The 22,224-nt window shown below is 33.9% G+C and overlaps 1 protein-coding gene across 4 annotated transcripts in view; it reads left to right on the plus strand.

Annotated features, from left to right (window-relative positions):
- Positions 1 to 20,833, plus strand: part of YTHDC1 (YTH N6-methyladenosine RNA binding protein C1) — a 36,605-nt gene extending 15,772 nt beyond the window's left edge. Inside the window, exons 5-17 of one of the 4 annotated variants that reach the window (XM_063108172.1) lie at positions 153 to 242; positions 703 to 756; positions 1,323 to 1,417; positions 3,218 to 3,326; positions 3,409 to 3,526; positions 10,569 to 10,653; positions 11,670 to 11,836; positions 14,387 to 14,469; positions 15,739 to 15,775; positions 15,848 to 15,911; positions 16,017 to 16,079; positions 17,595 to 17,729; positions 19,839 to 20,833. In XM_063108172.1, the coding sequence (XP_062964242.1) occupies positions 153 to 242; positions 703 to 756; positions 1,323 to 1,417; positions 3,218 to 3,326; positions 3,409 to 3,526; positions 10,569 to 10,653; positions 11,670 to 11,836; positions 14,387 to 14,469; positions 15,739 to 15,775; positions 15,848 to 15,911; positions 16,017 to 16,079; positions 17,595 to 17,729; positions 19,839 to 20,063 (1,325 nt within the window). In that variant the 3' untranslated portion in view covers positions 20,064 to 20,833. The remainder of the gene's footprint in view (positions 1 to 152; positions 243 to 702; positions 757 to 1,322; positions 1,418 to 3,217; positions 3,327 to 3,408; positions 3,527 to 10,568; positions 10,654 to 11,669; positions 11,837 to 14,386; positions 14,470 to 15,738; positions 15,776 to 15,847; positions 15,912 to 16,016; positions 16,080 to 17,594; positions 17,730 to 19,838) is intronic. The other 3 variants (XM_063108174.1, XM_063108175.1, XM_063108176.1) reach the window with 3 other exon arrangements.
- The last annotated feature ends 1,391 nt before the right edge of the window (positions 20,834 to 22,224 follow it).

Here is a 22,224-nt window from a genome sequence, read left to right on the forward strand (position 1 = left end):
TGAGGGAACTGAGGGATCAGAAGAGAGTTAAGCAGTGATTAATACTTAAGGGCTATCCCAACCCAGGCACATAATAATACATTCTTGTTTCATTACCTGTGTTAGTTTCTGTATTAATATATTTTAAAAACTCTTGTTTGGATTCTTTTTAGATGAGAAAAAGAAGGAAAGGAAGAGAGCTAGAGGCATATCTCCAATTGTTTTTGATAGAAGTGGAAGCTCTGCATCAGAGTCATATGCAGGTATTCTTATTTTTCTTTTATTTGTCATCAGATTTGATTCTAATGTAATCTGCTTTAGAAAGTGTGTGGAGGCTGTAGCTTAGCGTGAACTTGATGTCCATTAGTACTGATTTTTGGCATGTTCAGTGTAATAATTCTAGAGGAAACTAAGCTTTTTCCTATTATTTTAATCCTGTTCTGTTACTGCTTAAGTGGAATTTTCACTTTTTTTTTCTTGGAAGATGATGATTCAGTGACTAGTTTTCTGAGTGGGAAACTGTTCAAATATAATTTTTAACAAAAATCCAAACAACCCAAAAAGCAAAACACTCGTACACATTGAGAAGTATTTTTTGTGTGTGTGGGTGAGCCAGGAAGAATAATTTGTCTTGAATGAGAATTTTATGTGACAAGACTGTAGAAATTTTGTCTTATCTCTATTAAAGCTCAATCTGAACAAATGTACTTTGGCTAAATACAGGTTCAGAAAAGAAGCATGAGAAATTATCATCTTCCGTTCGTGCTGTCCGAAAAGGTATCATTTAAATTTGAAATTGTTTTCATTGCATGCTGCATAAAATTCTTATTTTGCCTTATTGGTTCTCCATTAATAGTTCGTTTTAATGTAGTAATGTTCCGATATATGATGTTAAGGAAAAAACCTATCTTAAGTAGATAGCCCCATGTCCACTTTTTAGTGCATATCTTTCAGAACAATACCGGACATTTCAGGCTTTTTTTTCTTTCTTTTTTTAAACACAGTGGGATGGTATATATATTTTTAATAGCATAATGGTCTGTTATCAATCATTAAACGAATCTGTTAAAATCTGTAAAACTTGATGCCATTTTCATACTTAAATTTGGATCTGATATATCGGAACATCACTAGATTAGATTTACTTTTTTGCAGAATACGACCTGTTTTTTCTTAGCTTTGCTTTATTACATGTTGTGGCTTAGCTTTCCTGGTTGAATGGGTGATTGTTGAGTTTTAAACATTTAGCTGGGTTGTGGAGGGCTAATTTTAGTTAGTACAGTTTACACCCTCTTTGTGTGATAATGGCCTAAGGTTAATCAATTTGGATTTCTTTTTTTCAGATCAAACCAGTAAACTCAAATATGTCCTTCAGGATGCAAGATTTTTCCTCATAAAGAGTAACAACCATGAGAATGTCTCTCTTGCCAAAGCTAAGGTATTAGCATCACTTCTGTTGAAACTTATTCTAATCTTGAAATTTTCAAGTGGGGAGGTGGACTTGAGTTATTTTGAGTAGCATAGGATACTGACATTCATTAAAGCTTTAAAGGTCCATAGTCCAGTTGCCACTTAGCTAGTTTGGCCACTTAATAGTAATATGAGTTTTCTTTTAAATATTTTAAAGATGATTTTAGGAGTTAGAATATTCAGAGGTAAATACTATGTATTTTAATATTATACTGCAAAAGATCTGTTTCTGTTGATTTTTGTGCTTACTGTGCTAACATTTTCTTTAGTTAACCAATTTTTGTGTTATGTTGATGCTAATTTTACACCTTGAGATCCTTTTGAAAGGAAATCATTCCTTTATGGAGCATTTCTTTTATCTTTTAAAAGTAAGATCACTTGGATATAGAAGAAAAGGGAAGTTAGCCTAAAGGCCCGCCCCAGACTTTATGAAAAGGCTATTGCTCAGTTGCTGTAGGATGTTAGATACTAATTTTCTTTATGTTTTTGCTACAAAAATACAGTTATGTGTTACACCAGCTATTACAATGTCTTGTTTTTCTTGGTTTAAATTGAGAAATGCACCATTTCAACTGATTTTTCAGACAGTTAAAACTAAATTTAAACTTCTTTTTAACCATTTTTCTGTCAATATTAATATTCTATATTGCTAACTTTAGAATTACCAATAAAATTGTATAAACAGAGGAAGACAATATGCCAGGTAGCCTATCTAGTGGTAGCTTATTCTGTTCCTCAGCTGAACTAGATTTAGGCAGAAGTACAGTCGCCCTGTGTTTTCACAGGTTCTGCATCCTCAGATTCAAGCAACTGCAGATGGAAAATATTCAAGAAAAAAACAATAAAAAATAACAACACAGCCATAAAAAATAATATAAATAGATGCGGTATAATAGCTGTTTATATAGCACTTACATTGTATTAGGTATGATAAGTAATCTAGAGATAATCTAAAGTTAGATTATATGCAAATAGTATGCCATTTTATTTAAGGTACTTGAGCATCTGAGGATTTTGGTATTCACAGGAGTCCTGGTACCAATTCCCAGAGGGTTCTGAGGGAGGACTGTAATTAAGAACTTAGTATAAATGAGAAGAGGTGGTTCATGTGAGCATATTGGTGTAAGCTAAATTAGAACTTCTGCCTTACCTTATCATTTTGTACCTTTTTATCTTTTATGAATGAAGAATGGGTTAAAATACTTCAGAATTAATAAACTGTGTTCTAGCTCTAGGTAGTGTTCAGGCCTCTTCAGCCAAACTATTGACATGTAACATTTTAAACTTAAATAGAAAAACTGAGAAATGCCAGAATTTAAAGAAATTCTTCACTTATGCATTTATTAATACAGTAATTTTAATTATCTGTTAAGCATGGTTTTTCAGGAAGACAGATATACAAGTTTTGATTTACCTTCAAACAGCATGTATTTACTACCAAAAATAGTTGTGATTTTTAAAATAATGGAAGTGATTGGTTTTACTATAAAGAATTCTAGCCCTTAAGATTTAAATTTCCCCCAATGTGTTTATTAGTTGCTTTAATGATTTTGTAAAGTTGCTCATTTTCTTCATATTTTCCCCAAGTTTTAAAAATAAATTATTATTACATTATTTTGACAGCTGATGAATAAAATCTTTCTTCATTATATCTTACTTTAATTTAAAGCACACTGAAATCCATAGCCTTGCTTTTTTGCAAATATAACTGGAAACACAAAAGGTTTGTAGTTAATTTCCACTTGTGGACTTTATGTTATTTGTATAGGGTGTATGGTCCACGCTGCCTGTAAATGAGAAGAAATTAAATCTTGCATTCAGATCTGCACGGAGTGTTATCTTAATATTTTCTGTCAGAGAGAGTGGAAAATTTCAAGGTAAGGATAAAAATTATTTGGACATATAAAAACATTAATTATGTTAGAATTTACATATTATATTATGATATGATTCCCTTAGGGTTTGCAAGACTTTCTTCAGAATCACATCATGGAGGATCTCCTATACACTGGGTGCTTCCGGCAGGAATGAGTGCTAAAATGCTGGGAGGTGTCTTTAAAATTGACTGGATTTGCAGGTAAATTTATACTTTGGTATAGATAATTAAAGTTGCCCTTGTTTTGGATGGGCTGCCAGTGGGTATAATGTTAAAACTCCACAATTTAATTTATTATTCTCTTTGATTATTATACTCTCCCTTTTTTTGTTTTATTCCTAGACTGATTTGAGTCCATAAAATTTAGCATTTTAATAGGGTTAAAATTAAAAGAACATCAATCATATGCTTGCCTTATCTTATTCACTGTCTTTATAATCTAATATGGGATGCAAAAGGCAAAGGCTTATTTAGTCAAGAGTTTTATATATTTCATTTTTTTCTGTGTATTAGTACTTTAGCAGTAAATGAATTGGACAATCGATTGGAATATTGTCTTGTAATCTGTGTAATATTAGTGGTTGAGTATATCATTTAGTTACTGTGGAATGGGAACATACTACTCTTTGATGACTAAAACTTTTCTTTCCTTTATATTTTTAAATTTTGACATTTAATTGTACATGTTTGTGGAGTATAGTTTGTTGTTTCAATACAAGCATACACTGTATATTGATTTACTAAAGATAGATAGCATAGCTTTGTACCTTTTAGTTCCCCATTTCTCCTGGCCTCTGGTAACCATTATTCTACACTCTAATTCTATTTTTTTGTTTGTTTGTTTGATTACACACATGAGATCATGCAGTATTTGTTTTTCTGTGGCTGGTTTGCTTCACTTAACGTGATGTGTCCAATTCCTTCCATGTTGCTGCAAAAGACAGGATTTCGTTTTTTAAATATGTGTGTGTGTATATATATACACCATAGTTTTTTAATCCATCCATCTTTTGAATAGCCATTTAAGTTTGCTCCATCTCTTGGTTATTGTGAATAGTGTTTGAATGAACGTGGGAGTGCAGGTGTCTCTGCAGTACATTGATTTCATTTCCCTTGGGTATATATCCAGTAGTGGGATTGCTGGGTCATAAGGTAGTTCCACTTTTAGTTCTCTGAGGAATCTCCATATTGTTTTCCACAATGGCTGTTTCAGTTTACATTTCCACCAGCAATGTAGGAGAGTTTCCTTTTCTCTGCATCCTCACCTGCCTTTGGCTCATGATTTTGGAGGCAACTTAGTTGTGGTCAGTAACTTAGTTGAGGACAGTTAGTGCTTTATGAGGAAGTTAGCAAACCATGTTTAGTTGGCTTTGTGATCTTTCGAAGCTAGATGAATTATGATTCACTATGTTTCTTAGGAAAATAATCACTTTTTGAATACTGAGTGAGTTATAACTACTATTTTTAGTTCCTTACCAAATTGTTTTACATAAAAAGATAATTATATAAGTGAACTTTACGTGGCATGCACAAATCTTACCTGTAAAGTTAATGTTAGATAGATAAATAACTATCTGAGAGGATATGGATTCTTTGTGAGTTATAAGTTGGCTTAGGGTGTTGGATTTAGAAGGGCAGGGAGGAATAGGTTAAGAATATAGAAGGAAAAATGCTGTTCATATTCAGGGGAGCAGACTAGCACAAGAAAGAACATGGAAACAGAGACTATTGTGGGGTGTATGGATATGTATGGGTTGGGGAGGATGCCATCTTTTTTTTTTTTTTTTTTTATGAAGCACTTGGTTAGTAAAAGAGAAGAACAAAAGGCAAAGATGAACAGTAATGTGGCCAGCCTAAACTTTTACTGTAGGATAGCGAGGAACTATGAAGATATGTGGGCAATGATATAGTGGAAATAGTGTATTTGGTTGATTGTTAATAGAGTAGCAAAAAGTTATATGCAAAAAAATATTCATCCCATCATTACTTTCTGTAGGGAAAAATTGGAAGCCATCTAAATTCTCCCAAATAGAAAATTGGTTAGGTAAATTATGGTTCGTCTCTTGGATATAATATGCTGGAATAATAATCCATGTAACAACATGGAAACATATAACAAATGAAAAAATATGTAATTATAATGTTGGAATACAGAGTTAGGGTGATGAAACTGTTGGTGATATTCTTCCCACTGTTGCCCCCAGGGTTTTTAGGTAGGAATTTATAGTTTTTTAGAAATTAAAATTGTAACTATAAATCAAAGTTTAAAAATCTGGTGACAAGTTAAAGGGAAAAACAAGGTGGTGATTATTTTTTAGCAGAGAGTTAGACATTTTAATTATTAATTTTTTAAAATTTATTTTTGTTTGTGTGTGTGACTGATTATAAAGGCCAAAGAAAATATTATTGGTGTCATTGGAAAATATTTGGAGATAATGCTTTCTTGGGAACAGGAGAGAAAATAATTGCCCAGTTTTAGACAGGTTGCAGCAAGTTTTGTCTTGAATGTTATTTGTTATGTTAACTTTTATTGTCACATTATTGATGAGTTTAATTTATTCATAGATTATTAAGTCTTCATGATTGTCTTCATTGACTTTCTGTTTTCCTAATTTGTTTGAAGTGTAAGTAGCAACAGAAGAGGTAAATAAAGATTCAAATAATCCATCCTGCTAACAGGTGTAAAATTTGAGGCAGTAAAGTGCTTTTATTGTTTTAAAGTAAGTTTTAGGTTTACCTAGAAATAATATTTTTAAATAAAATCCTAATTTTAATACTCATAAGTTCTGTTTGAGAATAATTTTGTAATACTTAACAGTTCTGAAGGGCATGTACTTTATTACATTGATATTTTCTTGGATAAGTCACTTGAACCTCAGTGAGTTTGTTTTCTAGATAAAATGAAATTGCATTTGACTCATAATTAGAAGGATTAAGCTTTAATAAATATAAATGCTAAGGGCTTTGCTATCAATAACAGTAACTGCTATTAATATTTTTTTCTTTTCAAATATGATAGTCATTATACTTTTATTTATGTATCTTTTGGATTTAATAATGCCTAGACTTAAGTTTCTTTAAATATGGTCCCTAGATCACTTGGATCAGTAGACTCTGAATGTTAAAATACAGAATCCTGAGACCCATCACAAACCTGTTGAGTTCCTGATGGCTCAGGTACTTTGTGGGCACATGGAAGTTTGAAACTACATAGATAAACGTTGGCAGATAAGAGGGAGGCATAAAAAGTGACTAAGTTGCTGCTGGAATTAGCTCAAAACAAGAGCTAAACTTACTGAGTATATTTTATACCGTCTACTTTAACATCCATTCCAAATCTTTTCTTTCAGAGTTTCTTCATTATTTCTACTTTAAATAACCAAACCGTTTTCTCACATGTAAGAGCCTCTGCACAATTTTATGTTCTTTTGTTAAATTTGTCTCATTTGCTGAGCAGCTTAGATTAGAGTCTCTCATATGTTCTCTTTCACATTCAAGATAGTCATATCATAAGCTGCTTCATAACACATCTGCTCAAAAGGTAACTGTTAGGATACCTGTTTTGTAATTGTGATCTTGAGCAAAAAGGATAAAATAAGGATGATGCACAGACCACAGACCCGGCAATTTCTCTTAACTTACCTTGAGCCATGTTCTGCCTATGGCTTTACAGTTCTCTGAGATGTCCTGACTGAGATTAATTTATTGAAACAGTCAGCAAATATCTCTTGAATCTAGTTAGAGCCAGTGCCACCAAAGAATCTCAACCCCAAATGATGCATCTAGCTTGGCGTACACCTTTACTTTGGATCTTGGGTATTCCATTGCTGATATTTAAATTACACTTGATATTTGAACAATATGGAGTTGAGGGGGACTGACACCCTGCACAGTCAGTAATCTGTGTATAGCTTTTGACTACCGAAAGACTTTACTAATAGCCTAATGCTGACTGGAAGCCTTCCTGATAACATAAAATTAATGTAAAGTTGTATGTATGTTATATATATTATCTGCTGTGTTCTTATAATAAAGTAAGCTAGAGAAAAATGTTACGAAGAAAATCAGAAAGAAAATACGTTCACAGTACTGGATGTGTATTTATTGAAAAAAACCCACGTATAAGTGAGCGTACCCATGCAGTTCAAACCTGTGTTGTTCAAGGGTCAACTGTGAAGTGATAACTTCATTCAGAAATAATCTATAATCTACCTATATTTTGGTGGCTGTAGGTTTTTATTATTCACTTTTAAGAAAATTCATGTAAGGCTAGAATAAATGGGTATGTAAGCTTGTCCACTATACGAAGCTATTTATGTTTTTCCTCCTCCATTATGCCTTTACTCAAACCCTTTTCTGTTTCACATGTAATACTGCTTTACCTCTCTGCGTGGGGCTTTACCTGAGTCACTTTTTTTTCAAACTTATCTCATATATGCCACTTGTTTCATGAAGCGTTTTCCAGTTACTTTTCTTTCAAAATATAAATGACCACCCCCATTAAAAACAAAACAGAGCTTCTGTATTTTGCATATAATTGTTCCTTACAAAATAATTTTGTGTGCTTGTTTATTCTTCTTTGACTGATGGCTGTGTAAGAAAGGTTGGGGATTCAAGTGCTATTTATCTTATTCATCTTTGTATGTTCTTTGGCTGGAGAGTTTCATTGTAGTTAGAGTGAATAGTTCTTCAGTTAAAGCTTTTATTTAATTTGGCATTACTTGTTTTATGCACAAGTAGATAAAACCTTATTAAATGCTGTTAATTTCTGATTATTCCTTGGCAACTAACAACTGTTTATTACGTGTCATCTTTGAGTTTAGCATTGTGCTAGGTTGATAAAGAAAACAATACGGAATATCTTTTTAAGTTTGGTGAGACCATTTTGCTTTATGACTCAGAGATCTTAAAGTCTGGTCAATTATTATTTATTTATTTTATTTTATTTTTTATTTTTATTGAATCAAAATTGATTATACATATTTTTGGGGTTCAGCATTGAGATATGTTGATCAAATCAATATTACTAGCATATATTGCCTAGATGATATTTCCAATGCTGAGAGGTATGATCAGGTCCCCCAATATTGTTATCATAGAGCAGATTATTCTTCTGTCATTCTGAAATGGGCTTTGTGGAGAGAGACATCCTCCTCTTTTCTTTATCTCTGCTGGTGACTCTCCTTGTGTCACTGCACTCCAGTGGCTGGACCATATGCGTGGTGGTTGCAGCGTCTAGCTGATTTCACAGTAGCCATGGTTATAAATAGTAGTGGCTGTGGTGGGCCACCGACAGAAAGTTGATGTTTTTGGCATGCTTCTTGGCACTGGCGGTGTGCCAGGTTGTGGGAGGGGGTTCCAGTCCCCTTTTCCATGCCTCGGGCCCCCGGTGGGCCCCGAGGTGCTGGTGTCATGTGCCTGGTTGTTGGAGGGGGTTCCGGTCCCAGGCTCCAAGCCTTGGCTCCCTGGGTGGGCACCAAGGCACTGATGTAGTGTGCCTGGTTGTGGGAAGGGGGTCCGGTCCCTTCTTCATCCTTGGTTCCACGGGCGGTTCCCGAGGTGCTGGCACTATGTGCCTGGTTGTGGGAGGGGGGTCTGGTCCCCAGAGCCATGCCTCAGGTCCCGTTTTCCATGCCTTGGGTCCCTGGGTGGGGCACTGAGGTGCTGGCAGTGTGAGTGGTTGTAGGTGGGGGTCCAGTCCCTGGATCCATGCCTCATGTCCCCTGGCGGGCCCCAAGGTGCTGGTGGTGTGCCTGGGCTGTAACTAATTTTTTGTCCTTTGCTTACTTCTAAAACGGGGAAACTTCCCCGTTTGAGCTGTATGGTTGAGCTAAATTGTTGCTTTGCTGCTCTTTCCCTAGGGAAGGCTTTTTGTGCAGCTTAGGGTTTAATGGTTGACCTTATAGGTACTTTCGGCTCTCCAGAGACCAGGTGCACCTGGGTTGTGTAGAAATTCTGATCTGGGACCGAGTTTTTTCATCAAACCACACCCCATGCAATTGTATATTCCTGACCAGTCTCCTTTGAGTGGTCCTGTGCTGATTGGGGAGCGGATCGGCTGTCCTTGCTGTGTCCCAGTGTTTCCCGGTGGGCCTGTCTCCCCTACTGCCTGTGCTCCAAACACTTCCCATGGGGTGGGCCCTGTGCCCATCCCTTGCGGTGACTCACCAGCCTCTGAATGGCTCCCCTTTTTCAGCTGTTCTGGCTCCTCGCTCCTGTGTGGGTCCATGGGAACTGTATTAGTGGTCTTGCTCTCCTGGGGGCCACCAAGGCCCTCTTCTGCCCTGCCTCCAAGTAACTCTATCTGAAGGGCACACCTGCGGCTTCTGCTGGCTCCTGCTCCGTGCGCTTAGCAGCTGGAGCCTTAAAGAGGCTGCGGCCCAAAACGCTCAGAGCAGTTTTTTCTTTCTCTCATGGTGGTTTCTCCCGCCTTCATGAATTCTGTAGGTCTTTTCTCCTTTTCCCCTGAGCTCCAGTGGCCCCAGCTTGGCTGATGTTACATTTTTATAGTTGTCATTTGGTTGATTTGTGGGAGAGAGTGAAGCTGGAGACCGTCTATTCTGCCATCTTGACCGGAACTCCATTATCATTTAAATAATATAGATACTGCTCTCGAGTTTAAGTAGAGGGCATAGTTAATACACATATGTGAATTTATAAATAATTTATTGTATAATTCAAGAGCCATTTCAGTGTATGATGAGTAATTGTCTTATTGAATGGGGGAGGACGCTTGAATCTGGGAAAGCAGCCCTGAGCTAAGAATAGGGGATACTTCTGTTTTCATTTGGTTTTAACAACTGAGTAAGGTTCATTTTGTTGGTCAGTTAATAAGTACAAACTTTTGAGTACACAGAAGCAAAGGATAAGCTAAATATTTTATATGTCATTTTATTTACAACCTACTTAAAACAACTGAAGTAGATGGTGATATCCTTGTTTAAAAGATGAAGAAATTCAGGCTCAAAGAAGAGAGTGAGCTGGGGTTTAAACCCCAAATTGTCTGGGTTCTCAAGCTCGTGCTCTTAAGCATGGTATTAGCCTTTTTTGAGAAAACTGGAGAATGTAGAAAGAGTCTCTGAAGGAGCTCTCTCTGTAGGGAATAAACTATCAGTGTATGTGGTTTTTAAAATTTTAGTCACATTTAAATCACAGTTATCATAGGAGTTCACTACTGAGGTAGTAGTATACATTTTTAAAAGGATTCTGCAAAAGAATGTAATTGATATTACCTTGTATTTAGGCGTGAATTACCCTTCACTAAGTCCGCTCATCTCACCAATCCTTGGAATGAACATAAGCCTGTAAAGATCGGACGTGATGGACAGGTTTGTTTCAATTTATTCTTTAATGTACATCTAATCAACCTGTTTAGAAATCTTTGTTGAAGGACATTTTTTAACCATTTCTGAAAGAATTTGTGTGAAAGGTTAAGGGAAACTATTCTTATTTGTAGTTCATGATTACTGTGATTATGACTGATTAATAATACCTCCATTAATGTTGAAATATAGGTAGCTTTATATGGTATTTTAATTAATATAATTGAAGGAAAAATTTTTAAAGAGAATTGGCCTGATTTTGAGTAATTTTTCATTATATTATCATTGGTTAACGGATTCTGCGCTTCGTATAATACATTTTAGAGTTGCCATTTAGCATATTTGTTGGTTTTCTGAATAGAAAGAAGCCTTCTGAAAAGATTATGTATACTCAGGTTTTCAAAACTACAATGAAATTAAAAGTGTGTAGTAATTTAAAATAAACCCAAACCTTTGATCCCCACAGATCCCACACACAATTCTGAACCAGAAGTAACACTGTTTTCATTTCTCCTAAGTGAAAATGTTAGTAATTGAAAATAAGACTTAATTTTAAAAAGCCCATAGGTTAGTCTGCCTTTGTAGTTAATCTAATGTAATGGTTAGTCTGCCTTTGTAGTTAATCTAATGTATCTTAGTGCATTTAACAGCTAATTATTGTTGAAGTTGTTGACACATACACAAACTAACATTTTTTTATTCACTGTGTTAAAGATAGACAACTTTGTCCTGGTTTTTTTGTATTATGTACAAAGAAGTATTTCTTTGTTTCCAGAGGATGATTGTCACAGAGTTTTAAGCAACTGTATTTGTATATTTTATTTTAAAGATTCTACACTTTGAGTTTTTAGCCTTTATATAAATACAAGAAAGCTTTTATACGTCTGGAAGTTTATTGGAGTCCCATACGATCGTCAGCCGTGGGAAGGAAGCCTCCAAACCAGATTTTGTTCTTGAACATCAGTAAAATACAAGTCTGTTGATTTGTTTTTGTCTTATAAATTGCTGCTTTCCTTTTCTAGGAAATTGAACTTGAATGTGGAACCAAGCTTTGTCTTCTATTTCCCCCCGATGAAAGTATTGACTTGTATCAGGTCATTCATAAAATGCGTCACAAGAGAAGAATGCATTCACAACCCAGATCAAGAGGACGTCCATCCCGTCGAGAACCAGTCCGGGATGTGGGAAGGTTAGAAACGTTCTTTGGACTGATAATAGGCACATGTATCAGAATAACATGATGGAGGAATGTGATTCGTCAAAAGTTTGTCCTGCGGTAAAGAAGAAAGAGAAAATCCTCAAATCAAGCTGCATGGACTAGTTTGTGGCTTCATTGAGGATTTCACATGGTCACCTTGGTCTCAGTCATTTTTCAAGAGGAAAATGGGGATCTTTCCTTATGCAGAAAAAAATTATTTACTAAACAGTGATAACCAGTTTAGATTAGATAATATTCTGATGATACAGTGTATACAATTGAAATGAGGTAGGCATTTGTTTCTAAGAACAGGCTAGAAAGGAGGAAGAGAAGGAAGTCTTTATTTGCAAAAATTGTTAATATTTTCCAAAAAGCCTTTTCTTTCAGGTGTGTCTCTGGATAAACCTTATCAGATATGGGACTTTTATAAAGGATCACTAATATTTTTTCAGAAGATGACGCCTCATTTAGAGGATAAAATATTTTAAGTTATTTTGATATTCAAGAGGAGCATTATTGGGACTATTTCATATTTTATCACCGTGATGTGTTAACCCCTTTGCCAAATATTCTCTAACATGTACCCAGAGAATTCACACATCTTGATGAGCTTCAGAAAACAATAGGTTCTTTCCAGAGGGGATCAAGTGGCCCTGGGAGACCCGGCAACAAACCAAAAAGAAGGGCTGTTGCTGTGTCTGTTTACAACTTTTCCAGATGCTGGCAGTACCTGTGGACTTAAAGTGTTTTATAGAGGATCGCCATGGTTATTGATCACTACTTTATGAACTAAACAGCATTTTCCAGGAAAAGGGGGTTTAACTTGTTACAGAATTGGAGAAGTCTTTGCAAAGGACTGATTTAAGCCCTTCCACCCAACACCTTTCCCTGTATAGATTTGCATACAGCTAAATCTAAAATATTCTGCTAAAGACTTGGATGTGTGGTTGATGGGATGAAACCTTTGGTTAAGTTTCCTTTTGGTGGAGACATCCTGTGGTAGGTACAGATAATCCAACAAGAGTCCCCATTTCTTTGAGCTTAAAAAGGACATTGTCGAGTAGGTAGGAGGAAACCTGGCAGAGCCCCTTATTTTTGGCCTAAAAGGACTGAGCACCGAGATGTCTTTTGAAGTTTTAAGCTAACAGGTTTCCAGTGCAATACGGTATATACAAGTGAAGTTTTTACCTCAGTTTTGCAATGGACTGCAAACTATACTTATTACACCACTACACCTTCTCTCAAGCCTGCCAGGGCCTCCATTTATGTATGTGGCTTACAGCTTAAAGTCAGTAGTTGGACTACTATATGAACTGTTACTATCATGTTTTATACCGGTCGTAAATGCACTCCCCAAACTACAGGAAAGCGGTATGTTTATTTTTTAAACCAGCTTTTAATTTTATTAGTATTTATTATTGTAGATGCAACTGTTTTTATTGTGTTGGGGGGCTTGGGGTTATTTATTGCACTTAACTTTGCAGTTTGACTGTACACATGTTGCAAAAGTTAATGAAAGCAGTCGGTATTCAGAGAAATAGCTGAAAAACTAGTGATGCCAGGTTATTGTAGAATTTTTATTCGACATTAAAGGTAAAAAGATAGTTATTTCTTAAATATTTTGGATTTTTTGTTTTTATTTTGTTTAGCTCTTTATTAAATGCTAAGTAAATTGAAGTGTATTTAATCATGTGTTAACATTTACTGTTAAGATTTATGGAAGATGGTAAAGAGCAGCCCTCTGCAGATAGTAAAATTTCACTTTCTAAAGAATACACTTTGACCTAGTTTTATGAACTGTTATTCTGACCCATAATTTGCCAATTTATAAAAACCAGTTTTAAGGCATTGTCTCTGGAAAAAAATTCCCTTAACTCCTAAATGTTATATGGAAAAAATAACTAAATGTTATTAAGTAGTATTAAGAATTAGTTTTTCGAAGTAATACGATTTTTAAAACTTTCCTGTAAAGTCACTTTTAATAAGTATCAAGTTTTCTGTATGATCATGTGGAAAGTATAATTTCGTGCAAAGCAGAGGAAAAAAATTTGAAAAATTCTTTATTTTGTTTAGACTTAACCTAAAATGACATTAATAAGTTTAAATATATAAATTTTAGAGTTACCTATTGTATAAATGATGGTATGGTGTTTTCCCCCCTTTCTTTTTCACCTGAATGGAGACTTTATTTGGTAAAGTGTTTTGTTATAAACTGGACATTTACTTTAGTTTGAGGATGGCTAATTTACTTTTGTTTAGACTTCAAAAAATGTGATTTACATGTTTTGATCAGATTAAGTCATAGTATGAGATTTCAGAGAATATCTACTTTCAATACACTTAAGGTTTGGCTTATGGGAATTAGTTTGAGGAATTAAAATTTAGGAATTTTAAGATAATTTTTTTCACCAAAAATTTAGATGATAATTTAAAAGAAATGATGGGCTATTCTTTGTGCTTATCTTTGCCAGAAACTCTTGCTTTACTGTTTGTTCTCCCAGCAGTTTTTGGTTTAATTTCTAATGTGTCTAATTTGTGTAGGCGTCGACCAGAAGATTATGATATTCATAACAGCAGAAAGAAACCAAGGATTGACTATCCCCCTGAGTTTCATCAGAGACCAGGTTAATATTTTATAATCCTGCAGCTATTTGATTTAAAATTTACTTGAAAAACAAAACAAAAGACTTGTAATCTTAATAGTTTTAAAAGAAAAAAAAATAGGACATGGCTGTTGTAAGCCTTGGAAATCATCAGTAGTTCTCATTAGTGATTCTTCTCTTACTTTGTATTAAGGTTATCTAATCTATTTTGGTGTGACTCATCATAATCTATTAATTACCTGAAAATTGCTAATTTTGCAAAAATGGAAACTTATCTGCACACGTGTTTAAGAGTAAATGTAGTTAGGGGAAGCAATAACCTTATACTCTATTACGCTTTTTATTCCCTGTGATACTTAGTGTTTCATGTAGTATATAGCTTTAATTGGAGAGTGAAATTATGCTATAGTTTTCAAATAAAAAACTAACTGTGTTTTTGGAGAGAATTGTGAAATATTTGGTTTGTAATCTAAATGCACCTTTTCAGTTAATCTGTCCCTTACTGGAATTAAAAAAGGCAAACTATATTCAAGAAGGCATATCATATATTTAGAACAGAGTCAGAGATGCACTTATAAAACTTAAGCAATTTGGAAATTGGTGTTAGTGAGCTATATTATAGCACTGTTTTATAACAAGTGGCTTGATAAGCTTCATTCTTTTCCAAAATGGGAGATCGTATTGCAGAAAGTGAAAAAAGTTTTCCCCCAATAACTTGGCCACTGAAATGTGTTTACATTGTAACTTTCTAGGTCCTTACTAAAAGGGGAGGGGAAGATACTTTTATGCCATGGTTCTTTCATTTGAAATGTATACATCTTCATTTTTGCAACTTTTGCAGTTTTGTTTCCCTTCCCCTTAAGTTTGTATTTTTTAAAACTTACTGTGGTTTACTTAGCAGGGCCTGTATATATCAAGGTAGAAGGTAAACATTTGTTTTAATGAAGTCCTGTTACAGCATCTTCAAAATAGTTCCTCTGTCCTTATTTTCCCTATGGTGCAGAATGAAGAAATTTTCTATTCAGCAAGATTCGGGCTGTGAACTTAGAAGATACAGATGAAAGCCTCTCTGGCTGTTTACAGTTCCGTGATAGCATTAAGTTATTTAGTTACTTCCTAGATTATCAAGTAATTGAGAGAAAATTTGAAAATGGAATAATGTGGTAGTAGCATCACTTAAAGTACATATTTCATGGAAAGAATTGAAACAAGTGGTAAGGAAAGTTTAATTATAATGCCATAATAAAAAAATATAAATTTGATTTACTAAAATGCTTGATGTTTGAACAGGGTATTTAAAGGATCCACGATACCAGGAAGTGGACAGGTAAGTTGGGTTCACTCTTGCTTAGCTTTGAATTACATTCTTGGAACTAGTTTATGAATTACCTGAATTTAGTTTCACAAATCTTATTCCCAACAGACGATTTTCAGGAGTTCGCCGAGATGTGTTTTTAAATGGGGTAAGCATTTCATTTTGGATATTTAATGTAGATAAAAATCAGGATCTGATTTGTAGTTCTGGGATGATTTTTATTTATTATTGACAATATCATCTTTCATTTTAGTCCTACAATGATTATGTGAGGGAATTCCATAACATGGGACCACCAACACCTTGGCAAGGAATGGTTTGTATTTTTTTTTTTTTTTTTGCAAGTTATTTAACTTCATTTGCAGTTCCTAATACTTTGGGTGTTTATTTAGAATATGATTGTGTCAGTTAGCCATGAAGAGACTTACAGTACAGATTTTTGGTGATAAATAATTGCATGTTGCTTTTAAAACTAAAGAGTAATGAATAAGCTGATTTGTGTTAATACAGGCTTAATTGAGAAGCATGTAGTGTTTTATAGTAGTAGTAGTGCGAGTTCTGCCTGGGTTCATATACATTCTCTTCCCAACTCTGTGACTTCGGGCAGGTTTCATAATACTTCTAGTTTTCCTCATCTGTGAAATTCAATGGGCATTTGTTCACTCTTTGGCTCATCAAACAGATATTTGTACTTACTCTCTGTTCAAGGCACTGTGCTTGCTGTGGGTATACAGTGGTAAATGAAATGGACATTATACCTGTTCTTGTGTACCTTAAAATAAAATGAAATGATGTTAGCCTCATAGGATATTGAGAAGATAAATACAAAGTACATGAAAGTTTAGCATGGTGCGTGATGTAATACTCAGTAAATTTAGTTTTTTGTATAAAATAAGAGTAACTAAACCCTGATTATTTCTGAGTTTTAATTATTTTGTTTCTTCAAGAAAACTGGACATTGTTCTTAGAGCATATTTTCAGATATTGAGGATAACTGAAGCATTAACTTCCAAGAAATAAAAAATTGGAAGTTTAAGTATCTGTTACTATTTCTTACCTTATTTTATTTATTTTTTTATTTTAAATACTGTCTCTTATGTGGCCTCTTCATCTGACTTTTGTTTCATTTAAAGCCTACAGCTTTATACAGATAGATGAATTATAAGATTTCTCTCCTTTAGATTTTATATTAAAAATATTGAGATATTTCATATATGATCTCAACACTATGAAAGTAATCTTTGATTTGCTTTTTGTTTATTTTATAATGGTGTTTAAACATTCACTAGCTCCTGGACTTTTGGCGTTTTTTTTAAAGAATGGATTTGTGCATAGTGATTAATCAGATCTGTACCAGGATGCTGATGTTGTATCCCTATCTCATCCCTTTACTAGCGGTGTGACTGTGAGCAGGTTATTTAACCTCTTGATGCCTCAGTTTTCCCTTTTGTAGAATAGGAGTAATAGTACTTATCTCATAGGGTTGCTGTGAGAATTAAATGAGATGTGTAAAGTGCTTAGGGCAGTGCCTGGCTCATAGTAAGCACCATGTGTATTTGTCATTTCTATGAGTATTTAAATGATATGCATAGAAAAGTATAAACACGTGAAATCTTAGAAGATGTGTAATTGGAGATTATTACACACATTTATATTCAACAAACATAAAGCATATTTTGAAGAACCTTACACCATCAAAATAAATGGCTAGAACAAATTATTTGGGGTTGGTCGTTTAGGTAGGGGGAATTCTAGTAGTGGTTTGTTTACAAGGATATTTGGTAGATTCTTATGGAAGTTTGTTTTATTGTTGTTGTTGTTGTTGTTTTAGCCCCCTTATCCTGGAATGGAACAACCTCCACACCATCCTTACTATCAGCACCATGCTCCACCTCCTCAAGCTCATCCCCCTTACTCAGGACATCATCCAGTACCACATGAAGCAAGATACAGAGATAAGCGAGTAGTAAGTGCACAAGAAAGCAAAGGTGTGAGGGAACTATTTAGAATTCTGTAGGTAATTTAAGTATGGGGATACCAGATCATGTCGAAGGATGGACTATTTCGTATTCTTACTGCAGACTGTTATAGGGTAATGCACAACTGGTTTTTATGAAAAATGGCTGATTGTGCTCCTTTGGATTATTTAGATAGACTATATATATCTTTTACTGATCAAATCAGAAAACTGCTTGAATTGAGGCAACTCTTACCTATGTATCATTCTTATATACCTAGGATATATTCTTTCAGTACTAGGATCTTAATTATAGCTATATCATTAATATTACTAATCGGTATTTCTAAGCTTTTTGTGTATTCTGACTCAATTTATATGGGCTAGATGGTGTATATTAAGTTAGTTAACAGGCATCTCCAGTCGCATTTAGTCATTTTTATTTCTACCAAATTTTGCTAAAACTGGTAACTAAGTGAATTGTTTAACCTTTCAGGTTCTTAACATCTGGTTCTTAATATCAGGTTGTAGTTTGCCTAACCAAACGTTAAGAAATGCAGCAGAAGAGTAATTGTTCTTTAGTCATTTGTTCTGCTAACTTTGATAATGATTGATGTGAAAGCTTTTTTGATCACTTCAAAACAGAATGAATGAAGGGAATCTCTAGTTTGAAGTTTCTGGGTTTTGTTATACTAATGGGACTGAGTTCATTAAATTCTATTTTTTTTTTCCCTAGTAGTACTTTTATTTCAAAAGTGGAAATTGTCATCTGTCACTAATTGGAAGCATAAGCCATATGCATATAAATTTGATAGCCCTGGAAAGGTAGTTTTGTTGTTAAAAGTAGGGTATACATGTTGGGATTTTTTCCCCCTACTTAGGATGATGAGTTTGTGTGGCGCCTAATAAACATCTTTTATCTTGCCATTAAGATGAAGAGTATGTTGATATGAGAGACTTAGAGCAGTAATTTTCTAGCCTGTCTGTGAGACATTTTTATGTGTTGTCATTTATACTTTATTCTCATAAAGATAGTAATCCTTCCAAATCAAGTCATATTAGGACCTTTAACGTTCTGTAAAATAGTTTGAGAATCCTGACTAATTAATTAATAGACTTTAAGTTAGTGTTTTTTTAAATTTTTTTTAATTTATTTTTTAAATTTTTGTTGACTAGAGGGTTGTGGTATCTTAAAAATGCTTTTTATAAATGATCACATTATTTTAAAAATAAAAAGTCTTCCTACGATTCTTTACTGAGTATACTTGTCCTTTTTAACAAGTTCTATTTCATGGACTTTTACGTAATAATATTTGGTTAGTATATGTATTCCATGCTTACTTATATAATACTCACATATTTATTACATATGAAAGGTTGTGTGGAATTGTTTTTGAACCTTGTGTTCTGTACATTTAACCTTACTTTTGGAAGGGACTAAAATCAGTAAATAAAGATGAGCTGAGAACAGAGCTTAATTTAAACTAGAGTTAAAATCAGCCACAGTGTTCTTGCATCGCATTTAGATAGTTGCTCATCTTACCTTTTCTTGTCCTCTTCAGCCTTTAGTGAGTTGTTAACTCTGTGTCAGATACACTTCACAGTCTTAATGAAATACATACTTTCTTATAATTGCATCAAATTCTCTAAATTATTTGTTACTAACAGTTTAGTTTGAAAAGAAAAACTGGAACATAAGACTTTCCTAATTTCACCTTAAGAGGGCAGAGTTGGTTCAGGTTACTTTGTAGAATTGAAAGAGGGAAAGAAGTAGGGTTAGCCTGTTTCAGAAAAACATTGATAACATTTAGCATAATTGGCAGTATATATGCATAATGACTAGGTGATTACTTTGACCTAAATCTTATTAAAGGGATCAGATGGAAAAGTAATTAAAATTAAACAAGAAACTGCATGAAGAGATTTGAATAATCTTCTGTTATAATCTAATCAGTGAGACATCAAAATCCTTTTTCTAAACAATGTCAAAATTAGTCTGTGAATGAATTTATGATTATTTTCCTCTATATCCTTTCTCTACCAGACAATTATAACATATCGACTCATAAATTCCATTTGAGTTTATGACATGCCTCACTTATATCTTCCCTTTCTTAGCATGATTATGATATGAGGGTGGATGATTTCCTTCGTCGCACACAAGCTGTTGTCAGTGGTCGGAGAAGTAGACCCCGTGAAAGAGATCGGGAGCGAGAGCGAGACCGTCCTAGGGATAACAGAAGAGACAGAGAACGAGAAAGAGGACGTGATAGAGAAAGAGAAAGAGAGCGAATATGTGATCGGGACAGAGACCGAGGGGAGAGAGGTCGATATCGAAGATAATGCGCTTTTGAAAGCACTGATTGTTTAAAGATAAAAAAAAAAATCTTGTATTTTTTTTTGTGTGTGTTTACAAGTAGTAAATTTATTTTCAGCTGTCTACTTAAAGTTCATTGTGTAGAAGGATTTATTATGATCCCCTTTGTTCCAAGCATGCAGTATAATAAGAACTGGAAAAACTCAAATCCGCCAAAAATGCACAGTTGACAGTTGAGTTCACACTTCTATTGGGGGCAGAATGGAACAGTCCAAGAATGTAGATATTGATCATTCTTCTTAAATGTTCATCTTACAGTGTGTTCATCCTAGAGTTATTTTTTGTTTGTTTTCTTTCTTTTGGATCTTGATTGATAACTGCCATCTTTTGCGTTCATGCGTTTCTACATGTAGTTGCACACGGTTCAGTAAAAATAGTGCTGCTATCAAGTATGCAAATATTGAAGTATGATGGTTTGACTGTATGGCAGTGTTATAGCAGCCTCTTGGTTTTTTCCCCTATCCCTCTTTTTTTTAAACTTATAAAATCACTTTTTATTTTTCTTCAGTCTTCAATGATGAGAGCAATATTAAGACATTGCTATCTAATTTTTAATCTTTTTAAATAAATTCCTATGTTCAGTAGCATGGTTGATGCTATTGTTTAGCCTTCCCTTCCAAACTGTATACATTGGCTTGGAATGTTCACAACTTGCGTGTGTGGCAGCAGAAGATAATTCCCATATTCTACATTGCTACTGTTTTGTATAAAATAAATTGGTAAAGATTAACACTTATCTGTTGTATTTTCTTTCTTATCTGATTACAAGTTTGTTAATTATTGGACATAAAAGAATGCTTTCTGTTTAGAAATTTTAGGAGTTACATTTGCTTTTTTGTTTGTTCGTTTTTGTTTTTGTTTTAAAGCAGAAATGATTGACCTAGGCCAATTATATTAAAAGCTTACTTCTAATATAAGAACTGATAGTGCACAGTAGAATTATGTTGATATTTTGATTAAGTATTTATACATCTGTTAACATTTTGGGGTCAACTCTGTTCACAGAATTTTCTTACTCATTTTAGGTTTTCTTTCTGTTGTTTTTATCTTCTATAAGAGAACTATTTTGTAGATGTCTTATATTTTACTTCTTAGATGAACTTTTAAGTTTAACCCCCCTATATATAGTTCCATGTTTTAAGTTAGTTGTCAATCCCTCTCAACAATAACAAGCTATAACATAGAAGTAGACACATGAGAAAGGCTTATGTATGAAGTAATCTTTTGCATTTCTTGATTTATACCTGAAATTTTGGTTTTTATAAAGTTGAATACCTAAACATTAGGGATATTTGAATGTTTCACTACTTTTTTTTTCAGTTTTCAGTGTCATACTTAAACAGTTGCACCCTGTACAATATCACAATGCACAGTTTTACATTTAATCTACGTTTTTTGGCCTGAAAAGAACACAGTAGCTTCAATATAGAAGGATATTTAAAACTATAATTTTACTGCCTTCATATTCATACTGGAATATAGGATATTTTCCCATGCATTCACAATGAATAGTTTTATTTACCTAATTCAAAAATAAAACCGAAAAGATTTAAAATAAATCTGTGCAGTGTGGTAGAGAGGAAAGAACAATTGACTCTGTTTAGGAAACCTGCGTTCTAGTTTTGACATTGCCTTAAATTGAACTAAACCAGTTGGTAATATAAGGTTAGTCATTTCACTGACATTTTGGTTGTGTATATCAGTGAGTTAAGACAATTTATAGGTTTTTTTTTTCCAAATTCTTAAATGGAGAATTTCTAAGATTTAGAGGAATCATCAGAAATGTTATTTTATGAGATAACCAGTTATATAAAACTTTGGTATATTAAAGGTATTTTCCTGAAATGATAATAGTAGTAATAATAAATTATAAATTTATTTATAATCTATTTGAGCACTTAGTATGCCACAGATACTTTCCTGCTTTTGTGTGCTGCTTTAATTCATCCTCATTAACATCCCAACCCCTATTTTATAGATGGGGAACCAGGCCCGGAGAGGCTCGTAAACTCATCCAAGATTACAAAGGTACTAATGTGGTGTTTCCAAAGAAGCCACGTCGTTGCTTTTGGAAAAAATAGAATATAAATTAAATAAATGTCTAAAATGATGGTTCTAGGTTCTACT

Source organism: Cynocephalus volans, chromosome 9 (genome assembly GCF_027409185.1).
Source record: "Cynocephalus volans isolate mCynVol1 chromosome 9, mCynVol1.pri, whole genome shotgun sequence".
In the NCBI taxonomy this organism is placed as follows: Eukaryota; Metazoa; Chordata; class Mammalia; order Dermoptera; family Cynocephalidae; genus Cynocephalus; species Cynocephalus volans.